A 15,991-nucleotide genomic window follows, 5' to 3' on the forward strand; every position below is an offset into this window, starting at 1 on the left:
CCCCTGGACGGTCCCCGGATTGTCCTCTCGCCCACCTACAACCTAGGCCCCTCTAAGCCTCTTCATTGAGCCTTGCTTTCCAGGCCTGATCGAGCTTCTGAGATGGGAGACAAAGTTAGCCCCATTTCTCGAAGAAGGAAACTGAGGCCCGGGAAGGTTTAAGGTACTTGCCTGAGGGTCCACGGACTGGGACTCAGGTGTCCAGACTTCTAGTTCATCAAGCCATTTTCCCTTCAGTTTCCCCCTGACATTTGTGGCTGTTATTATCTCGGCTGCATTCACTGCCGTACTGGCCCTAGCATGTCGGGCCCAGTGCTGGGTATTTGGAGTAAAAGCCAGTAGGCTCCGGAGTCAGACTCTGCAGATCGAGTCCTGGCTCAGCTATTTGCCAGCTGAATAATACTGGGAGAGTTTCTTCATCTCCCTGTGTCTCCGTTTTCTCATCTGTAAGAGGGAGGCAAGGATAGCTACCCCTTACAAAGCCTTTACTTCATACCAGTCACTATACTAAGACCTTTGTGTGTATCCTCGCACTCAGTCCTTAGAACAGCCCTGTGAAGTAGGTAGTCTCTCCCATCTTAGGTTAAGGGGCCACCCAGACCTTACCTCTCCTCTCCTCTCCTCTCTCATGCAGTTGTCATTGATTTCAGGCCCTGCTCAGGTTCTGACAGACATTCATTGAACTCATTCTGTTATGTGCCAGGCACTGGCTTGGACACTTGCAGCATGTTGCCTCTGCCAACTGCCTAGAATTTAAGCCTGACTTTGCCGCCTTACTGACCCCAGCAACTTAACCTGTCTGTGCCTTAATTTCCTTATCTACAGAATGGATAACTGAAATTTACTATGTCTTTATTACATGCGAAGTGCAGTACTGATATCTTTACATACATTGCCATTAAAAAAAATTCTCGGAGCCCTATGAAGTAGGAACTTTGCAGAAGAGGAAAAACTGAGACTCATCTCGTGGTGAGGAGTAAACGGGATAATCCAAATGAACATTTAGCATGGGGTGAGGCACAGTGTAGGCATTCAGCAGATTATGGTGAGATGAGACTTTTGATTACTCACTGTGAGGCATGGTCTTTACCTTCAAGTTGCTTACAGTCTGGTGGGGAAAGATGGGCACCTACACTCCTGGATGAGTTTCATAATGGAAGACTGAAGAAATGAAGCTCAGAGCTGCTCCAGACACCCTATATGTGGTAGGCCTTTATAGCGAATTGGCTTTACAAGTGTTCTATGCTATCTGTGAGTTGGGGACACCACAGATGTCCTGCTCTACAGGTGAGGAAACTGAAGTGGCTAAGTGGTATTTTCAAGGCTTTCGAACTGAACAGGCTCAGACTACAACAGGCTGGCAAACACCAAAATCCATTTTTTTCAGGAGACCCAGTTCTAGCCCTTTAGCAGGGACCCCCCCTAAATATCGCGTACTGTACTGAGATAGGGATCCCCTCAGCCCTTCGAGCAGTTCCGGGAAGAGGTAGAGCCTGGAGTTTATGGGGCCTTCTTCATGTACCCCACTGTGCCATTCAGAAATTATTTGTAGAGTGTGCTGAAATGTGAATTGCTACTGTACAGAATTCTATTGGGTGGGACCTCAAGAGGCAGTTAAAGTCCATCTCAGGTGTCATTTTTTTTTTTTTTTTTGAGATGGGGGTCTCGCTCTGTCGCCCAGGCTGAAGTGCAGTGGTGCGATCTCAGCTCACTGCAAGCTCCACCTCCCGGGTTCATGCCATCCTCAGCCTCCCGAGTAGCTGGAACTACAGGGGCCCGCCACCACACTCAGCTAATTTTTTGTATTTTTAGTAGAGATGGGGTTTCACTGTGTTAGCTAGGATGGTCTCGATCTCCTGACCTTGCGATGCCCCCGCCTCGGCCTCCCAAAGTGCTGGTATTACAGGTGTGAGCCACCACGCCTGGCCAAGTGTCACTTCTTTTGTGACACTTTCTTGATTCCTTGCCTCACCCTAGTTGAGTTACTGAAAAAAAGCAAATTAGAGAGTACATTTGTGTATGAAGCTCCATTATCCCTAATCTTACGTGGTAAAGCCTTATGTTGCAAGTAGGCTAGCATTATTATCCTCATTTTATAGATGAGATGATAAAGGTATAGAGGGATTAAGTGCCTTGTCCACAGACATACAGCTAGGACATGAGCCCAGGGCTGCCTGATGCCAAAATATGTTCTTTTTCATGTACTCAGTGCCTCAATGCATTTAATAAGTGAAGGTGGTCACCTGACTGCAATCAAACTGTGGTGCTTTCATTTATTAGAATTAATGAGTGCCTCCCACCCCATCATACCAGTTTAGCATTTAATTTGTTCCTACTAGCTGTTCATTTGAACTGGTTACATCTTTGTCATTAGATTATGTTTTGAGAGAGGAACTAGACCTTCTTGTTTATTTGCAACACCACAGGATATCTCATGGTGCCTGTTATATAGTTTAAAAATAGGAATTAAATCATGGTCTCTGATAGAATTTTCGTGGTTGAGTAAAGGATCTAAACAGCGCTATCCAATACAACTTTCTATGATAACAGCATAAAGGATATAAGCAGCACTATCTAATACAATTTTCTGTGATAATAGCAATGTTTTCTATCTGTGCCATCCAACAGGTAGCCGCTTGGTATATGTGGCTATGGAGCACTTAAAATGTGTGACTAAGGAACTAAAGTTTTAAGTAGATAGAATTGAAAATTTAGTTTCCAGTTTTTACCAGCTGCAATTCAGGTGTTCCAATAGCCACACGTGGTTAGTGGCTAACTTACTGGACAGTGCAGAGTTAAAAAAAGATGCTCTTCCAAGCATCAATACCTAGCTTCCGAATATCCAGGCTTATTTCATGAACTGAAAATGCCCCCACACTAAAAGAAAAGGATTCTGTGCCCTAATGTTCAGATTGATTAGCCCTGTAGGTTCTACCTAGGGTGAAGTCATTTTCCGTAGCTGAGATGCTCACAGACTGTCTCTGAGTTGCCTTCAAAATATATGAGATTTATAAAAATTAACTTTTTTCCTTGCTTAAATACTTCTATTCCTGATGTGTTGTCTTTCCATTTTCTAGCAATAATTTTTAATTTATCCCATTTGAGCTCTGTTCTAAGTAGAACGTCTCCCCGTCTTTATGGAATAGTTTTGGTGTAAAGTGCTCCTAAATGAGTATTTTTAATGGTGTTTTGTATCTTGGCCTGAATGTAGGTAATGGGCTTTTATCGCAGAATTACTTTAAGACTTTCTGTAGATGTCAAAACCAGCCAAACAAGTGAAAAGTTTTGATTAACCAGTTGTTTAAATTTTACTCAACAACTAGTTTGACCAGTTTGGAATGGACATGGGTAGTGAGTGAAAGGACCTATTTCTGTCGTATAGGAAGGACATCTGAACAAGTGAGTTGTCCCCCAGGATTGGGATGGAGGGGTGTGCATGTTGTGTGTATTGTGACTGTGTGTGCTCAAGAGCTCTAGGGTTTTGTCATATCACCTTGACACACATGGTGCTTATGTTGACTGTTGAGGATGTTGAATATGGAGGGATACAGTTTATCCTAAATAAATCCCCATTGTTAAGTTCTGGGGTGATGAAAATTAATTGGCATTGTAAACAGTGAAAACCTTGGGTCTCAAGCCCCTTAGATACCTTGTTTGTCTACTGAAAAGTATATCAGGTCTTGAATGTCCACACTGACATTTTACAATATGGATTCTAGGTTTTTTTTTTTTTCAACATAAAGTGTATGGAATTTTAAAGCTTCACTTAATGAAATTTGCTTTGTTGAAGTTCTGTTTTGCTTTCGAATCTGCTAACTTGCATGGGATTATAGGTGTAGTAGTTTCACTTACATCAACTTTGCAGAGAAAGGTTTGCTTTAACAAAAAAGCACGTTTTGCCATAATCATACCTTTGTAGCAACAGTAGATATTGTAACTACTGACACTTTTGTTCTGTTTTTGAATAACAATTAGAAAGTTGAAGAAAGCTCCAGGTTCCTAGTATTCTTATCAGTTGGCCATCTAAACTAGGTTATTACCAGAAGGTTAAGACAATTCAGGGTATCCATATTTAATTTTATGAGCATTTAAGACATCAGTTTCATCAGTTTAAACTGTAATGTGCTATTAAAATCATGTTTTTAACTTGGGTTACTCTCCTGTAGCTACATTTTTTTTTTTTTTTTTTTTGAGACGGAGTCTCTTACTCTGTCACCCAGGTGGGAGTGCAGTTGGCGCGATCTTGGCTCACTGCAACCTCCGCCTCCCAGGTTCAAGTGATTCGCCTGCCTCAGCCTCCCAGGTAGCTGGGTTTACAGGTGCCTGGCACCACACCTGGCTGATTTTCGTATATATTTTTTTTTTTTTTTTTTTTTTTGAGACAGAGTCTTGCTCTGTCGCCCAGACTGGAGTGCAGTGGCGTGATCTCGGCTCACTGCAAGCTCCGCCTCCTGGGCTCACCCCATTGTCCTGCCTCAGCCTCCTGAGTAGCTGGGACTACAGGCGCCCGCCACCACGCCTGGCTAATTTTTTGTATTTTTAGTAGAGACAAGGTTTCACCATGTTAGCCAGGATGGCCTCGATCTCGTGACCTCAGGTGATCCACCTGCCTCGGCCTCCCGGAGTGCTGGGATTACAGGCGTGAGCCACTGTGCCCAGCCTCCTGTAGCTACATTTTAAAATGTCAGATCTTATGCCTGCTATGTCAGACATATCAATGCTTTGTACATTTCAAAAGAAACAACTGGTTTCAGAGAGAAATAGAGTTACTCAGGTGTGTTAAGGTTGATAAAGAGCTTGTGTTTTTCAGGTACTTTAGCATTGGAGAAAACTTTGTGTTTTGAAACATCTAATTATGTTCTTATTTATTTCTTTTAAAAGAAAATTGGAACCAAAAATCGTAGGGATGTAACTTTATAGTTGAGAAATTATGTGCATAGAAGCCAGGGAATTCAGTAATGTTCCCCAAAGCAACTGTAACTCAGACATATTGCACGAGGTTTTTATGGTTTAATATATGATACCATATAGAGTAATAGGGAATAACCACATTTCATATAAATAAGAGAGAATTATGGTTTTTGTGAAAGCCCTAATTTTGCATATCTAGATTTCACACGTGTGTAAATTTTCAATAAGAGTGTAGTGTTAATGTATACTTGTATTTGAGCTAATATCTATTGGTGCACCTAGAGATTCTTCTATATTATTGATTATGGTTATTGGAGTATCAGAGAAATTCTCAGTTTAGGAGCAAAATTACAAGAAACCTTTTTTTTTTTTTTTTTTTTTTTTTTTGAGATGGAGTTTTGCTCTTGTTGCCCAGACTGGAGGGCAATGGCATGATCTAGGCTCACCACAACCTCTACCTCCCGGTTTCAAGCGATTCTCCCGCCTCAGCCTCCTGAGTAACTGGGATTACAGGCATGCGCCACCACGCCAGGCAAATTTTGTATTTTTAGTAGAGACGGGGTTTCTCCACGTTGGTCAGGCTGGTCTCAAACTCCCGACCTCAGGTGATCCGTCCATCTCGGCCTCCAAAAGTGCTGGGATGACAGGCATGAGCCACCACGCTCGGCGAAACCATTTTAAAATTGAAACCTAACTCAGTCTTTTTTTTTTTTTTGAGACAGAGTCTTGCTCTATTGCCCAAGCTGGAGTACAGTAGTGCAATCTCGGCTCACTGCAACCTCCACCTCCTGGGTTCAAGCGATTCTCCTGCCTCAGCCTCCGGAGTAGCTGGGACTACAGGTGCCCACCATCACACCCGGCTAATTTTTGTATCTTTACTAGAGGTAGGGTTTCACCATGTTGGCCAGGCTGGTCTCAAACTCCTGACCTCAAATGATCCACCCACCTCGTCCTCCCAGAGTGCTGAGATTACAGGCATGGGCCACTGCGTCCGGCCAACTCAGTCTTTCATTCTGAAATATTTGATAATTAAAAGTGAGTTAGAAGTTGCTCATTTTTGCAGTAGAATAAATAAAAGCCTTAGTTTCAACATTAGCACTGACTGCTTATCCTTTAGGAATTCTCTTTGGATTATCTTTAAGTTTTACTATCAATTAATTACCCTGGTTTAAACAACACAGCAATGAAGATGGCCCATTCTTTTTCTTTTCTTTTTTTTTTTCCGAAATGGTATTCCCAAACCTATTCCTTAGGTGGTCTTTTTAAACATATCTACTTGACCCCCCAGGTAGATAATACTTGTCTTAATGTTTTTTTAGGAGCAGCCCAGGGCAAAAGAATTGTGAATTGAGAATTTCTTTGGTGTAAGTTAAATTCTTTTCTTTTCTTTCTTTCAGCCAAATCAAATAGAAAGCTTACTTTTCTGTATTTAGCGAATGATGTCATCCAAAACAGTAAAAGGAAAGGACCTGAATTCACTAGAGAATTTGAATCTGTCCTTGTGGATGCTTTTTCTCATGTTGCCAGGTATGTTGTCTGTTTTTTGGATTTGTTTTTAAATTCATTGCCTTTCCCACCTTTTTGTTCTTCCTTTTCTGTGATAGCCTTTGTAAATTGACAACTTCCTACTTTGCAGACAGTTGTGGAGGCCGAATTGTGGTTTTATGTTTTGTTGAGCCCTCAAGAACTATTGAGACATGTAAACATTCTGATACATTTGAGAGATTCAGCCTAGCATTATCTTTCTTCTAGATATATTCATTTTCATTTTTTGAATTTATTTCTTGGTTATGGTATTTTCCTTGGTTTGGTTGAGTTGTCTCATCAGCTTATGATCAAAAAACAAAGCTAACTAGTAAGGGAACCTTTTAGTAACATAACTTAATAGCAAGAAATTAATTGCCAAATGCCTTCCTTTTTATTTCCTTCTGGATTTCTAGATGTCTAGTTTACTAAAAATAGTAGGCATTACTGTAACTGCAATAATAGTAATTATTAGTGTAGAAAGTAGGTGTTTGCTCTGGCTATATTGTATTAAGCCTGATGCTATTGTGTTTTGTGGCAGAGAGGAGTGGCACTCATACAACTAATACCATAGAAAGCATACATTGGATTAAAAGTTTTATAAATTACTTTACTTCATGTAAAAACAAAAGCTTTCTGTGGGCTTAAATTAGGTGCCCAGGAAAAGTAAAGAAAAACTATCGTTCATTAGAATATTATGTTTATAAGTAAATATATAAACAGATATTTGCAAAAGGAATTGGGAAACATGAATGGGAGACTAGTAGGTTAAACATAAATTGTTATTAGGTCTAAAATATAGTGGTGAAAGGCCTTAAATGAGAAATGAAGTCCTGCTTTCATTGCAGGATTTGAAAAGTTTGAAGGATTAAAATTAGAAATCCAAGAGAAAGAAATGACACCTAGCTTTCTAGAGATGAAAAAGATGGTTTTTGTGGATAAGCTACATAACACGGCTCACCTTTTGATCAAGATGGACACAAGTAGCAAAATGTGTTATTAACTTGAAAAAAATACTGAATCTTCATAACAGAGTAAGCTTAGAACAGACTACTAGAGGAGCTATCTGAAATAGACAGATTTTCTTGCTTTGATGAGATTTAGTTCACAGTTGCTTAGAAATTGATGGTAGCTCTGCCTCAGACACTATGTGAGTGACCTTGGATGTGTTACTTAACTTTTTGAGCCCAAATTTCCTAACTGGCTAAAGGGGGAGGATACCACTCCCCCTCATAAGAGTTGTGAGGGTAAAGACAGACAATATGTTTAAAAGTATGTAGTACAATGCCTGTTCCACATTTGCTCATTCATTGGATCATTTGTTTTTTCCTATATTCCAGGCACCTAGTAAAGTGTCTGGCACAGAGCTGCTGAGTTATGTAGCTTGAAGGAATACCATTTATATAGCCTCCATGTAAGTGGTGTCCCAGGAGCTGGGCAACATTATGACACAGAGTAGGCGTTCAGTAAATATTTGTTAAATGAGTTAATTAATGTTAACTCATTATGGAAGAGATTTGGTCTAGGGAGTTGGCTGGAATGATTTCTTGTAGGGATAGTAAACATAACAGTGTTATTAAAAAATTCCAGCCTGGGCAGCATAATGAGACCCTGTGTCTACAAAAAATTTTTAAAAAATTAGCCAGGCATGGTGGTGTGCACCTGTAGTCCTAGCTACTTGGGAGGCTGAGGCAGGGGGATTGCTTGAGCCCAGGAGTTCAAAGCTGTAGTGAGCTATAATCATACCACTGCACTCCAGGTTTAGCAACAGAGCATGACCCTGTCTCTAAATTACAAACAGACAAACGATCTGTAATCTTTAGCTGTCCTGAAACCAAAAAGTAAATAGAAAGGGGTGGAAAAGGGGGTGGGCAATACCAGGGTTAAAAATTCCTTTTTTCTTGGGAACACCTTAAAAACTAGCCAGGTTTTAGATGTCTTGGCAGATTCAGTGGCAGTGTGAGGAAGATAAACCTGGTCCTTCTCAATAAAATAGCCCGAATTCCTTTCTGTTTGCATTCTTCTGGTTCTTTTAAGATTATGCTTGGGTATTACATTCAGGATACCCATGTTTCCAATCTCCTTTCTTGTACCCCATTATTGGGACAGAAAGTCCAACAGTTCTGCTTCAACCGTGATGCAGCTCGTCCACAGTAGGAGTAGCCTAATTAACATATACTTTCTGTGTGCTTTTTCTGTGGTCAGTTGATGAACAAAGATAGTTGACCCATTACTGTTGACTAAATTGATGAGGGATATTTTTATGATAAAAGACACCTCCACACCCAAAACAAACAAACAGTAAAAAAAACTCTCAAGTCAGAGAAAGCTGCCAAGTTCATAGGATAGATTTGATTTGAATAGCAGTTTAATTAACCAGACTGCAAACTTGCTTTTCATACAAGTGCCTTGTTTTCTTCCCAGTGAGGAGACAGCTGTCCATGTCATTTTTCATTCAACATGTATTGGAGTGCCTTCTATGTGCCAAGTATGGATCCAGACACTGGGGGAGCAGCAGTGAACAAGGCAGGCAAAGACAATTAAATGAGCAAGATACTTTCAGAGCAGGGCAATATGGACATAGTAAAATGGAGTGATGTTCTAGAGTAGGATCTCACAGGTAGTGTGGTTCAGGAAGGCCTCTAAGGAAATGACATTTGCGGTAATCGTGTGAAGCGGGAGCAGCTATTAAGAAAAACTTAAGGCAGAGATCATCTTGGCCTGCTAAGAGAAACAGAATGAAGGCTGGTGTGGTTAGAATGTAGTGCACAAAGGGAAAAGTGATATCCAGATGAGGTCCGAGAGGTGGACATGCACCAGTCACATACACCCTGTAAGACTTGGGAGTTAGGATTTTTTTCTCATGGGATGTCATTGAAGAGTTTTAACCACGGGAATGATATATTCCAATGTATTCCAACATACATTTTTAAAACATCCCTCTTTAAAAATGGCTTAGTGTAGAGGGATGGATTGTAAAGGCCAAGGGAGGGGCGGGGACATGAGTTTGGAGGATATTGCTGTGATGCAGGCTAGAGGTGACATTGCCTAGGACTCAGAAGCAATGGGAAGATACTAATAGCTTCCATTTATTGAGTGCTTCCTTCATGGGAGGATCCCCATCTCTCCAGTGTAAAACTGATAGGATTTATAGGCGTTGAGTGGGAGCTGGTAGTAAGTGAAAAGAGAAATCAAAGACCATTTCTAGGTTTTTGATGTAAGGAATGACTGATGGTGCCCTTTACTGAAGTGAAGATTGGGGAAAAGATTTGATGGAGGAAATCACGAGTTTTGTTTTGGCCAGGCCGAGTGTGAGATGGCTAGTGAATATTCCAAGGAGTGATGCCAAATAGGCAGGTGGATAAAATAGTCTGAAGCTCAGTAGAGACTTATTTCTGGAGACATAAATTTGAGAGTTACCCACATGATATTTATTTATTGTTGTGGGCCCCAAGACCACTCCCAGGTTTGGTGATTCCCTAGAATGACTCACAGGGCTCATGATGTAGTCATAGTCATGGCAGTGATTCATTACAGCTAAAGGATCCAAAGCAGCAGCAGCAGAGGGTGATGTGCGTGCAGTGCCCGCAGCAGACTGGAGCGCTCTAGGTATAAGCTTCCGAGTCCTCTCTCAGTGTTATTACACAAACACGCTTAATTCCTCTAGCACTGAGTTGTGATGTGTATGATGTGTAACCTACCAGGAAAGCTCATTAAAGACTCTGTGCCCAGAGTTTTTATTGGATTGGTCATGTAGACACCCTCTGCCAAAATTCTAAGCTCCCAGAAATAAATCAGGTGTTCATTTTTTTTTTTTTTGAGACGGATTCTCGCTCTGTCGCCCAGGCTGGAGTGCAGTGGCTTGGTCTTGGCTCACTGCAAGCTCCGCCTCTCGGGTTCACGCCATTCTCCTGCCTCAGCCTCCCAAGTAGCTGGGACTACAGGCGCCCACCATGATGCCCGGCTAATTTTTTGTATTTTTTAGTAGAGACGGAGTTTCACCATGTTAGCCAGGATGGTCTTGATCTCCTGACCTTGTGATCTGCCCGCCTTGGCCTCTCAAAGTGCTGGGATTACAGGCATCAGCCACCGCGCCAGGCTCAGGTGTTCATTAAGAACCGTATTGCTTGCACAAACAATTTAGGCCCAGTAAACCACCCTTGCCAGTTAGGAAATGGTAGGGACACTCTGAAATCCTAAGTTCCCAGACCACTTCCCTAAGGGTAGCAGTCTGGCTTTCTGTGTTAACTCTTTTCTGAACCAGCTTTACATGAGGTACTGTTGGAAGTGTAGGGAATACTTAGAATTCCTGCCCTTAGTAGGCCTACCATAGGCCTGCTGTGCATGAGATAAGACAGAGTTGTACAAATTACTGTGGTTGTACTGAAAAAGTGCCATAGAACTGTAGAGGAAGAAAAGGCCCCCAAGGCTGGCTTTGCAGGGACTCAGGTGTCCAGCTGACACGTCAAGCAGCAATTCTGTTTGTGTGTATCATACACATTTTTCACTCTTAAAGGTCAGTTTTGCTATCTGTATTGAAAAATAAAGTGATTGAATTTGTTATTAATCAGAATTAAAATACGAAGTGTTCAACGTAATATTAAGTTGTGTATGTAATTATTTGCCATCTTCCACTTTATTCATAGATTGTTGGCAAAGATTGTTCAGTCTTTTTTTCCACTTAAAGATTTCTCAGTTTAGATTGGAGTTAGTACAACCTGAAAATATTTCTCTTTCTGTTATAAAACGGCTTTATTACTTTGGTTGTATCTAATTCCAGATGCCGAAGTGACTTCCATTTAGCTGGAGCTACTTCCTTCAAAACCTAATCAGTAGAAAGATTTCTTGAATATTTTATGTATAACTTTGAAACTTATCTAGCAAAACTTTGATTTACCACAATGTTCAAGGAAATATCTGTCCTGGTTAGTTATATTCACTAATTAAACTAGAACCCCCCTTTTGGCCTTTAGTAGTAAAAGCCTTTTGAAAATGTTTTGTGGTTATAACAGGTTTGAGCATCATTTTCCACTGTGCCTGAAACTGTACACAAAACCAGTCTTAGCCTGAATGGAGTCCCAAGTATCTCCAGGAATGGTGGGTGGTGAGAGTGTGTTGTGATACCCACCTACTTTTAAACTAAATCCTTGATAAGAATTTATTCTCATGAGACTGGTTTCTCTTTCTTTTAAGCGAACAGAGAATCTGCAGCAAACAGATTTTATGCTAAAAGTACCAGCTAGTTCATTAACTAAGTTCTGATTAGTTGCAATTTGGTTTTACTAATTATAATGACTTTATTTTTCTAAGCTATACATTTGCTCACATGAGGGACCTCCCATTGCCTGCAGGCCACATGCTTTAATATGGCATTCAGGGCTCGCTGTAATTGAATTCCACCCTCCTTCCAGATTCTTCTGCAGTTTCCGCACATTCCCCCATATACTTCAGCTACCTGAATTACTCCTTTCCCTTTGCCTTGTTCAATTTTGGCTGTTCCATTTGAAGGAGAAGAGATAGCATAAACAAAGGCACATGCACATGAGAGAACAAATTCTGAGTAGCAAATACATACGGGTGGGTGTTGCTGGAACGCAAAGTTCCAGGTAGGGTAGGGAAAGGAGACTAAAAACAGGTCTGAGGGATTGCTGAGTCGAGCCCTAGAGGTCAGGACCCAGGCCTTCTTATTCTTTGTAAACCTTCATTGGTCGAGCTGAGGAGTGCTTAGTTGATTTCTGACATGACCTTGATACAGTAAGATGATTGTTGAAAGTTAAGCAACTGTATAACTTACCGAAACCCATATACATTTTTTTGGAAAAGATTACAATTTGACAGATATTTATTGTGCTTGTTCAAGGGCATATAGCAATGGGAGAAAATAACAAATCTGCACCCCTGTGGAAATTACATTCAAATGGAAAGCGTGTAAACAAAAAGTAAACTATTGAATATACAGCATACCAGAAAAGTTGTATGGAGAAAAATTGAGTAGGGGCAGGGAGTGTTATTTTCAACGTGGAGATTAGGGAATGACACACTGAAGGTGGTGTAACTAAACATACCCCTGAAGGAGGAGAGGAATTGAGCTGTGTGGCCACATGGGGAATGTGGTTCCAGGCAAAGCAAACTTTTGAAGTGCTAAGGCTCTGAGGCAGTGCTAGGGTAGCTGTTGTTGAGGCAGGAGGTTGGAGGACGGGGGTGGGGAAGAGTGGGTAGGAGATGAGGCCAGGGAAATAACAGCTGGGTTGGGAAAGGCCTTGGAGTCTTTATAAGGACTTTTATTCTGAGGGATACTGGGAGGAAATGTTGGCAATTTTGAACAAAGGAGTGACGTGGTCTGCCTTAGTACAGCAGCTAAAATTGTATTTTGAAAACTTGAGAATAGGTTGTAGGAGGACAAGGGTGGAAGCGAGGAGACCAGTAATGAGGCTACTGTAGTAATGCAGGCGAGAGATGATAGTGCCTTGGGCCAGATTGATAGCAGAGGAAAAGATGAGAAATAACTCATTTCTGGATATATTTTGAAGGTGGAGTAAAAGTGTTTTATCACAAATACCAAGTAATTGGGTCATATTTTTAAGCTTTATAAAATTAGCAGTAGAAATGTTTTTCCTTTTTTTCCCGAACCCTCACTTCTGACTTTAAAAAGTTTAACAAAAAAAGAATTAATTTTTATGTACTCTGATTGAGTCCTTTAGTCAGTGAAATTTACCACTAATAATTCATAAGTGAGACATTCTGACTGGGCTAGGCCGAAACCTAAGTTCTCCTTGAGTTTATGAAAGCGTTGTCACGGTCGGGTGTGAATAGAGTTCCCATCTCAGTTGAATTGGCATGGTTTCTCCTTGAAGTTCCTACTAAAAGCCATTTAACTTAGATACTAAGATGTCGAGGTATCCCTTCTTGTTTAAAGTCATTCAGTATAAGATCGTTGCCATTTAAACCCCCTCACAAAACAGAAGATTTCATGGTAACAGTGCGTGGTGACTGAATTCACTTTGCTTTCAGAAAGTCTAACCCAATCTTCTGCTTGCTGTCTGAGATTTTATTGTAGGCAATTGGTTCTCAGTGAGTGCTAGTTATAGTCCTTTATATCCTGTTTCAGGAGTTAACATGTCAGGGGAAAACATTTTCTAACTTCTAATTCATATCCTTTGATATAAATTATGAAGGACTGCATTATTAAGTGTGTTCTAAGATTATCAGATACCTTTGTGTGAACCTGGACTATGGACTTAGCCCAGAATTAAAATAATTATGCAGTGGTTAGAACTGGAATGATTCTTGACATATACATGTATGTGATTGTGTTTATACATGTAGAGGTGTTGGTGTGTTAGAATTGATGAGTTGCAGTGAATTTATTTCCTGTTTTAAACATCTGGTTTTTTAAAATCATTTTTCTATCTTTAAGAGTTCTGATCCACTTTTAATTTCCAGCAGAATGTCTGGCAGTACATTTTAATTAACGTCTTCTTAAAAAGCAAGCTATCACAACTGATAAGATGGAGTTTTGATAATTTTCTGTCTGTAAAAATTGGCCATTGACTTTTGGTCCTATTTGATTTCAATTATGGCATGATCCCTCCCACTGCACGAAGAATGTAGTTTGTGGTCAAGTTTTGGGTATCCAGGTATTACAATATGTACCTTATTTGCTTTTAAATGTGTAAATCATTTAGTCAGTTGTTGATTTCTTTTTTTTTTTAAGTAGGTCTGTCCTAATTAAAAACAAAAAATCTTAAGCTTATATATATCTTTTCATCTTTTCTGGGCAGAGAGGCAGATGAAGGCTGTAAAAAACCTTTAGAAAGATTGCTGAACATCTGGCAAGAACGAAGTGTGTATGGCGGCGAGTTCATACAGCAGCTGAAGCTGTCTATGGAGGACTCCAAGAGCCCTCCCCCCAAAGGTAGAAACATCACCACATGTTTACAGCTCTTGGTCTTTGCCTACTTTCGAATCAAATATGAAAAGCTGCAGTGGGGTTTGCTGTGAACCACCAGCGATTTTATGATTCTTCAGAGAGAGAGATGATCATGAATGATGGTGAGAATTTATGTAGTGCTCACAGCGTGTAAGCCTGGTTCTAGTATTCATGCTATTCATCCTCTCACACCCTGACTTTTGCTCTCTGTTCTCCTTGGCTTGCTTCTGTCTTTCAGAGACTTTCCTTGCACAAGGAAAGGAACAACAAAGTTGTTCAGAGTTGTGGTGAACTAGGAAGTAGCCTGGACTAAGATTTTGTCCTTGCTCTGCCATTAACTACAATAGGACCTTGGATAAGTTTCTTAGCTTTTTAAGAACTTGATTTAATTAAATGTAGATGTGCTTTTGAAACATATCCTTAGGATTGTCAGCATGGTGTCTGTCTAAAGTTGATTGTTTGTTTGTTTTGGAGACAGAATCTCACCCTGTCACCCAGGCTGGAGTGCAGTGGCGTGATCTCGGCTCACTGCAACCTCCGCCTCCTGGGTTCAAGCCATTCTCCTGCCCCAGCCTCCCGAGTAGCTGAGATTCAGGCACCTGCCACAACACCCGGCTAATTTCTGTATTTTTAGAAGAGACGGGGTTTCACCATGTTTGCCAGGCTGGTCTCGAACTCCTGACCTCAAGTGATCTGCCCGCCTCGGCCTCCCAAAGTGCTGGATTACAGGTGTGAGTCACTGCGCCCAGCTTAAAACTGATTTTGATCTTTACTGAACCCAGGATATCTTTAGGAAGTGCATCTGTGTGTGAATTTTGCAAAGCCCTTAATAAGAGCTTATATTATTTTTTCTTTTTTTCTTTTTTTTTTTTTTTTTTTTTTGAGACAGAGTCTTGCTTTGTTACCTGGGCTGGAGTGCGGTGGTATGATCTCGGCTCACTGCAACCTCCGCCTCCCGGGTTCAAGCAGTTCTTTGCCTCAGCCTCCCGAGTAGCTGGGATTACAGGCACCTGCCACCATGCCCAGCTAATTTTTGTATTTTTGGTAGAGACAGGGTTTCACCATCTTGGCCAGGCTGGTCTTGAACTGCTGACCTCGTGATCCACCCGCCTCAGCCTCCCAAAGTGCTGATATTATAGGCGTGAGCCACCGCACCTGGCCTATTTTTTTCTTTAAAGAGTAAGATCAAATGTTGTTTAGTTACTTGGCTTCTGGTTAGTTGTGGTTTAATTCTAGTTGGCATGACATGTTTCTTAGCTACAGATCTGATCTGCCTGCATACATACTTGTTTCCTGGAGGATCAAGTCCAAGTACTGATAGTGTTGAAGACCCTTTCTATCTGAACTAACCTGTTTTTCCAGATTCTTCTCCTGCCACTTCCTCACTTAAACTGTATTCTTTGGCCAAACTGAATTGCCGACAGTTTACCCTCTGGATGCTCTGTTGGCACTGCTTCCTTTCCATCTGCTGTTACCTCTACTTGATGTCCTTCTACCGCTTTCACTGTGTGGTGAACTCATTCTCCAAGAATGCAACTCTCATTCTGACATCTTCCCTGGCTTGTCTGGGCCCATGTGGTCATTCCCTCCTTGTTCTCTGGTACTTTGTACATGCATCTGCTATAG

At 41.0% G+C, this 15,991-nt stretch overlaps 1 protein-coding gene across 7 annotated transcripts in view; it reads left to right on the top strand.

Moving 5' to 3' along the window:
• Positions 1–15,991, top strand: part of RPRD1B (regulation of nuclear pre-mRNA domain containing 1B) — a 58,855-nt gene that overhangs the window by 609 nt on the left and 42,255 nt on the right. For all 7 annotated transcript variants that reach the window (XR_010154015.1, XR_010154016.1, XR_001712007.4 and 4 more), the window contains exons 2-3: positions 6,309–6,438; positions 14,217–14,350. Coding sequence is in view for 4 of the 7 variants with exons in the window: in NM_001242592.3 (NP_001229521.1) it covers positions 6,309–6,438; positions 14,217–14,350 (264 nt within the window). In the remaining 3 variants the exon portion in view is untranslated. The remainder of the gene's footprint in view (positions 1–6,308; positions 6,439–14,216; positions 14,351–15,991) is intronic.

Source organism: Pan troglodytes, chromosome 21 (assembly GCF_028858775.2).
Source record: "Pan troglodytes isolate AG18354 chromosome 21, NHGRI_mPanTro3-v2.0_pri, whole genome shotgun sequence".
NCBI classification, from domain to species: domain Eukaryota; kingdom Metazoa; phylum Chordata; class Mammalia; order Primates; family Hominidae; genus Pan; species Pan troglodytes.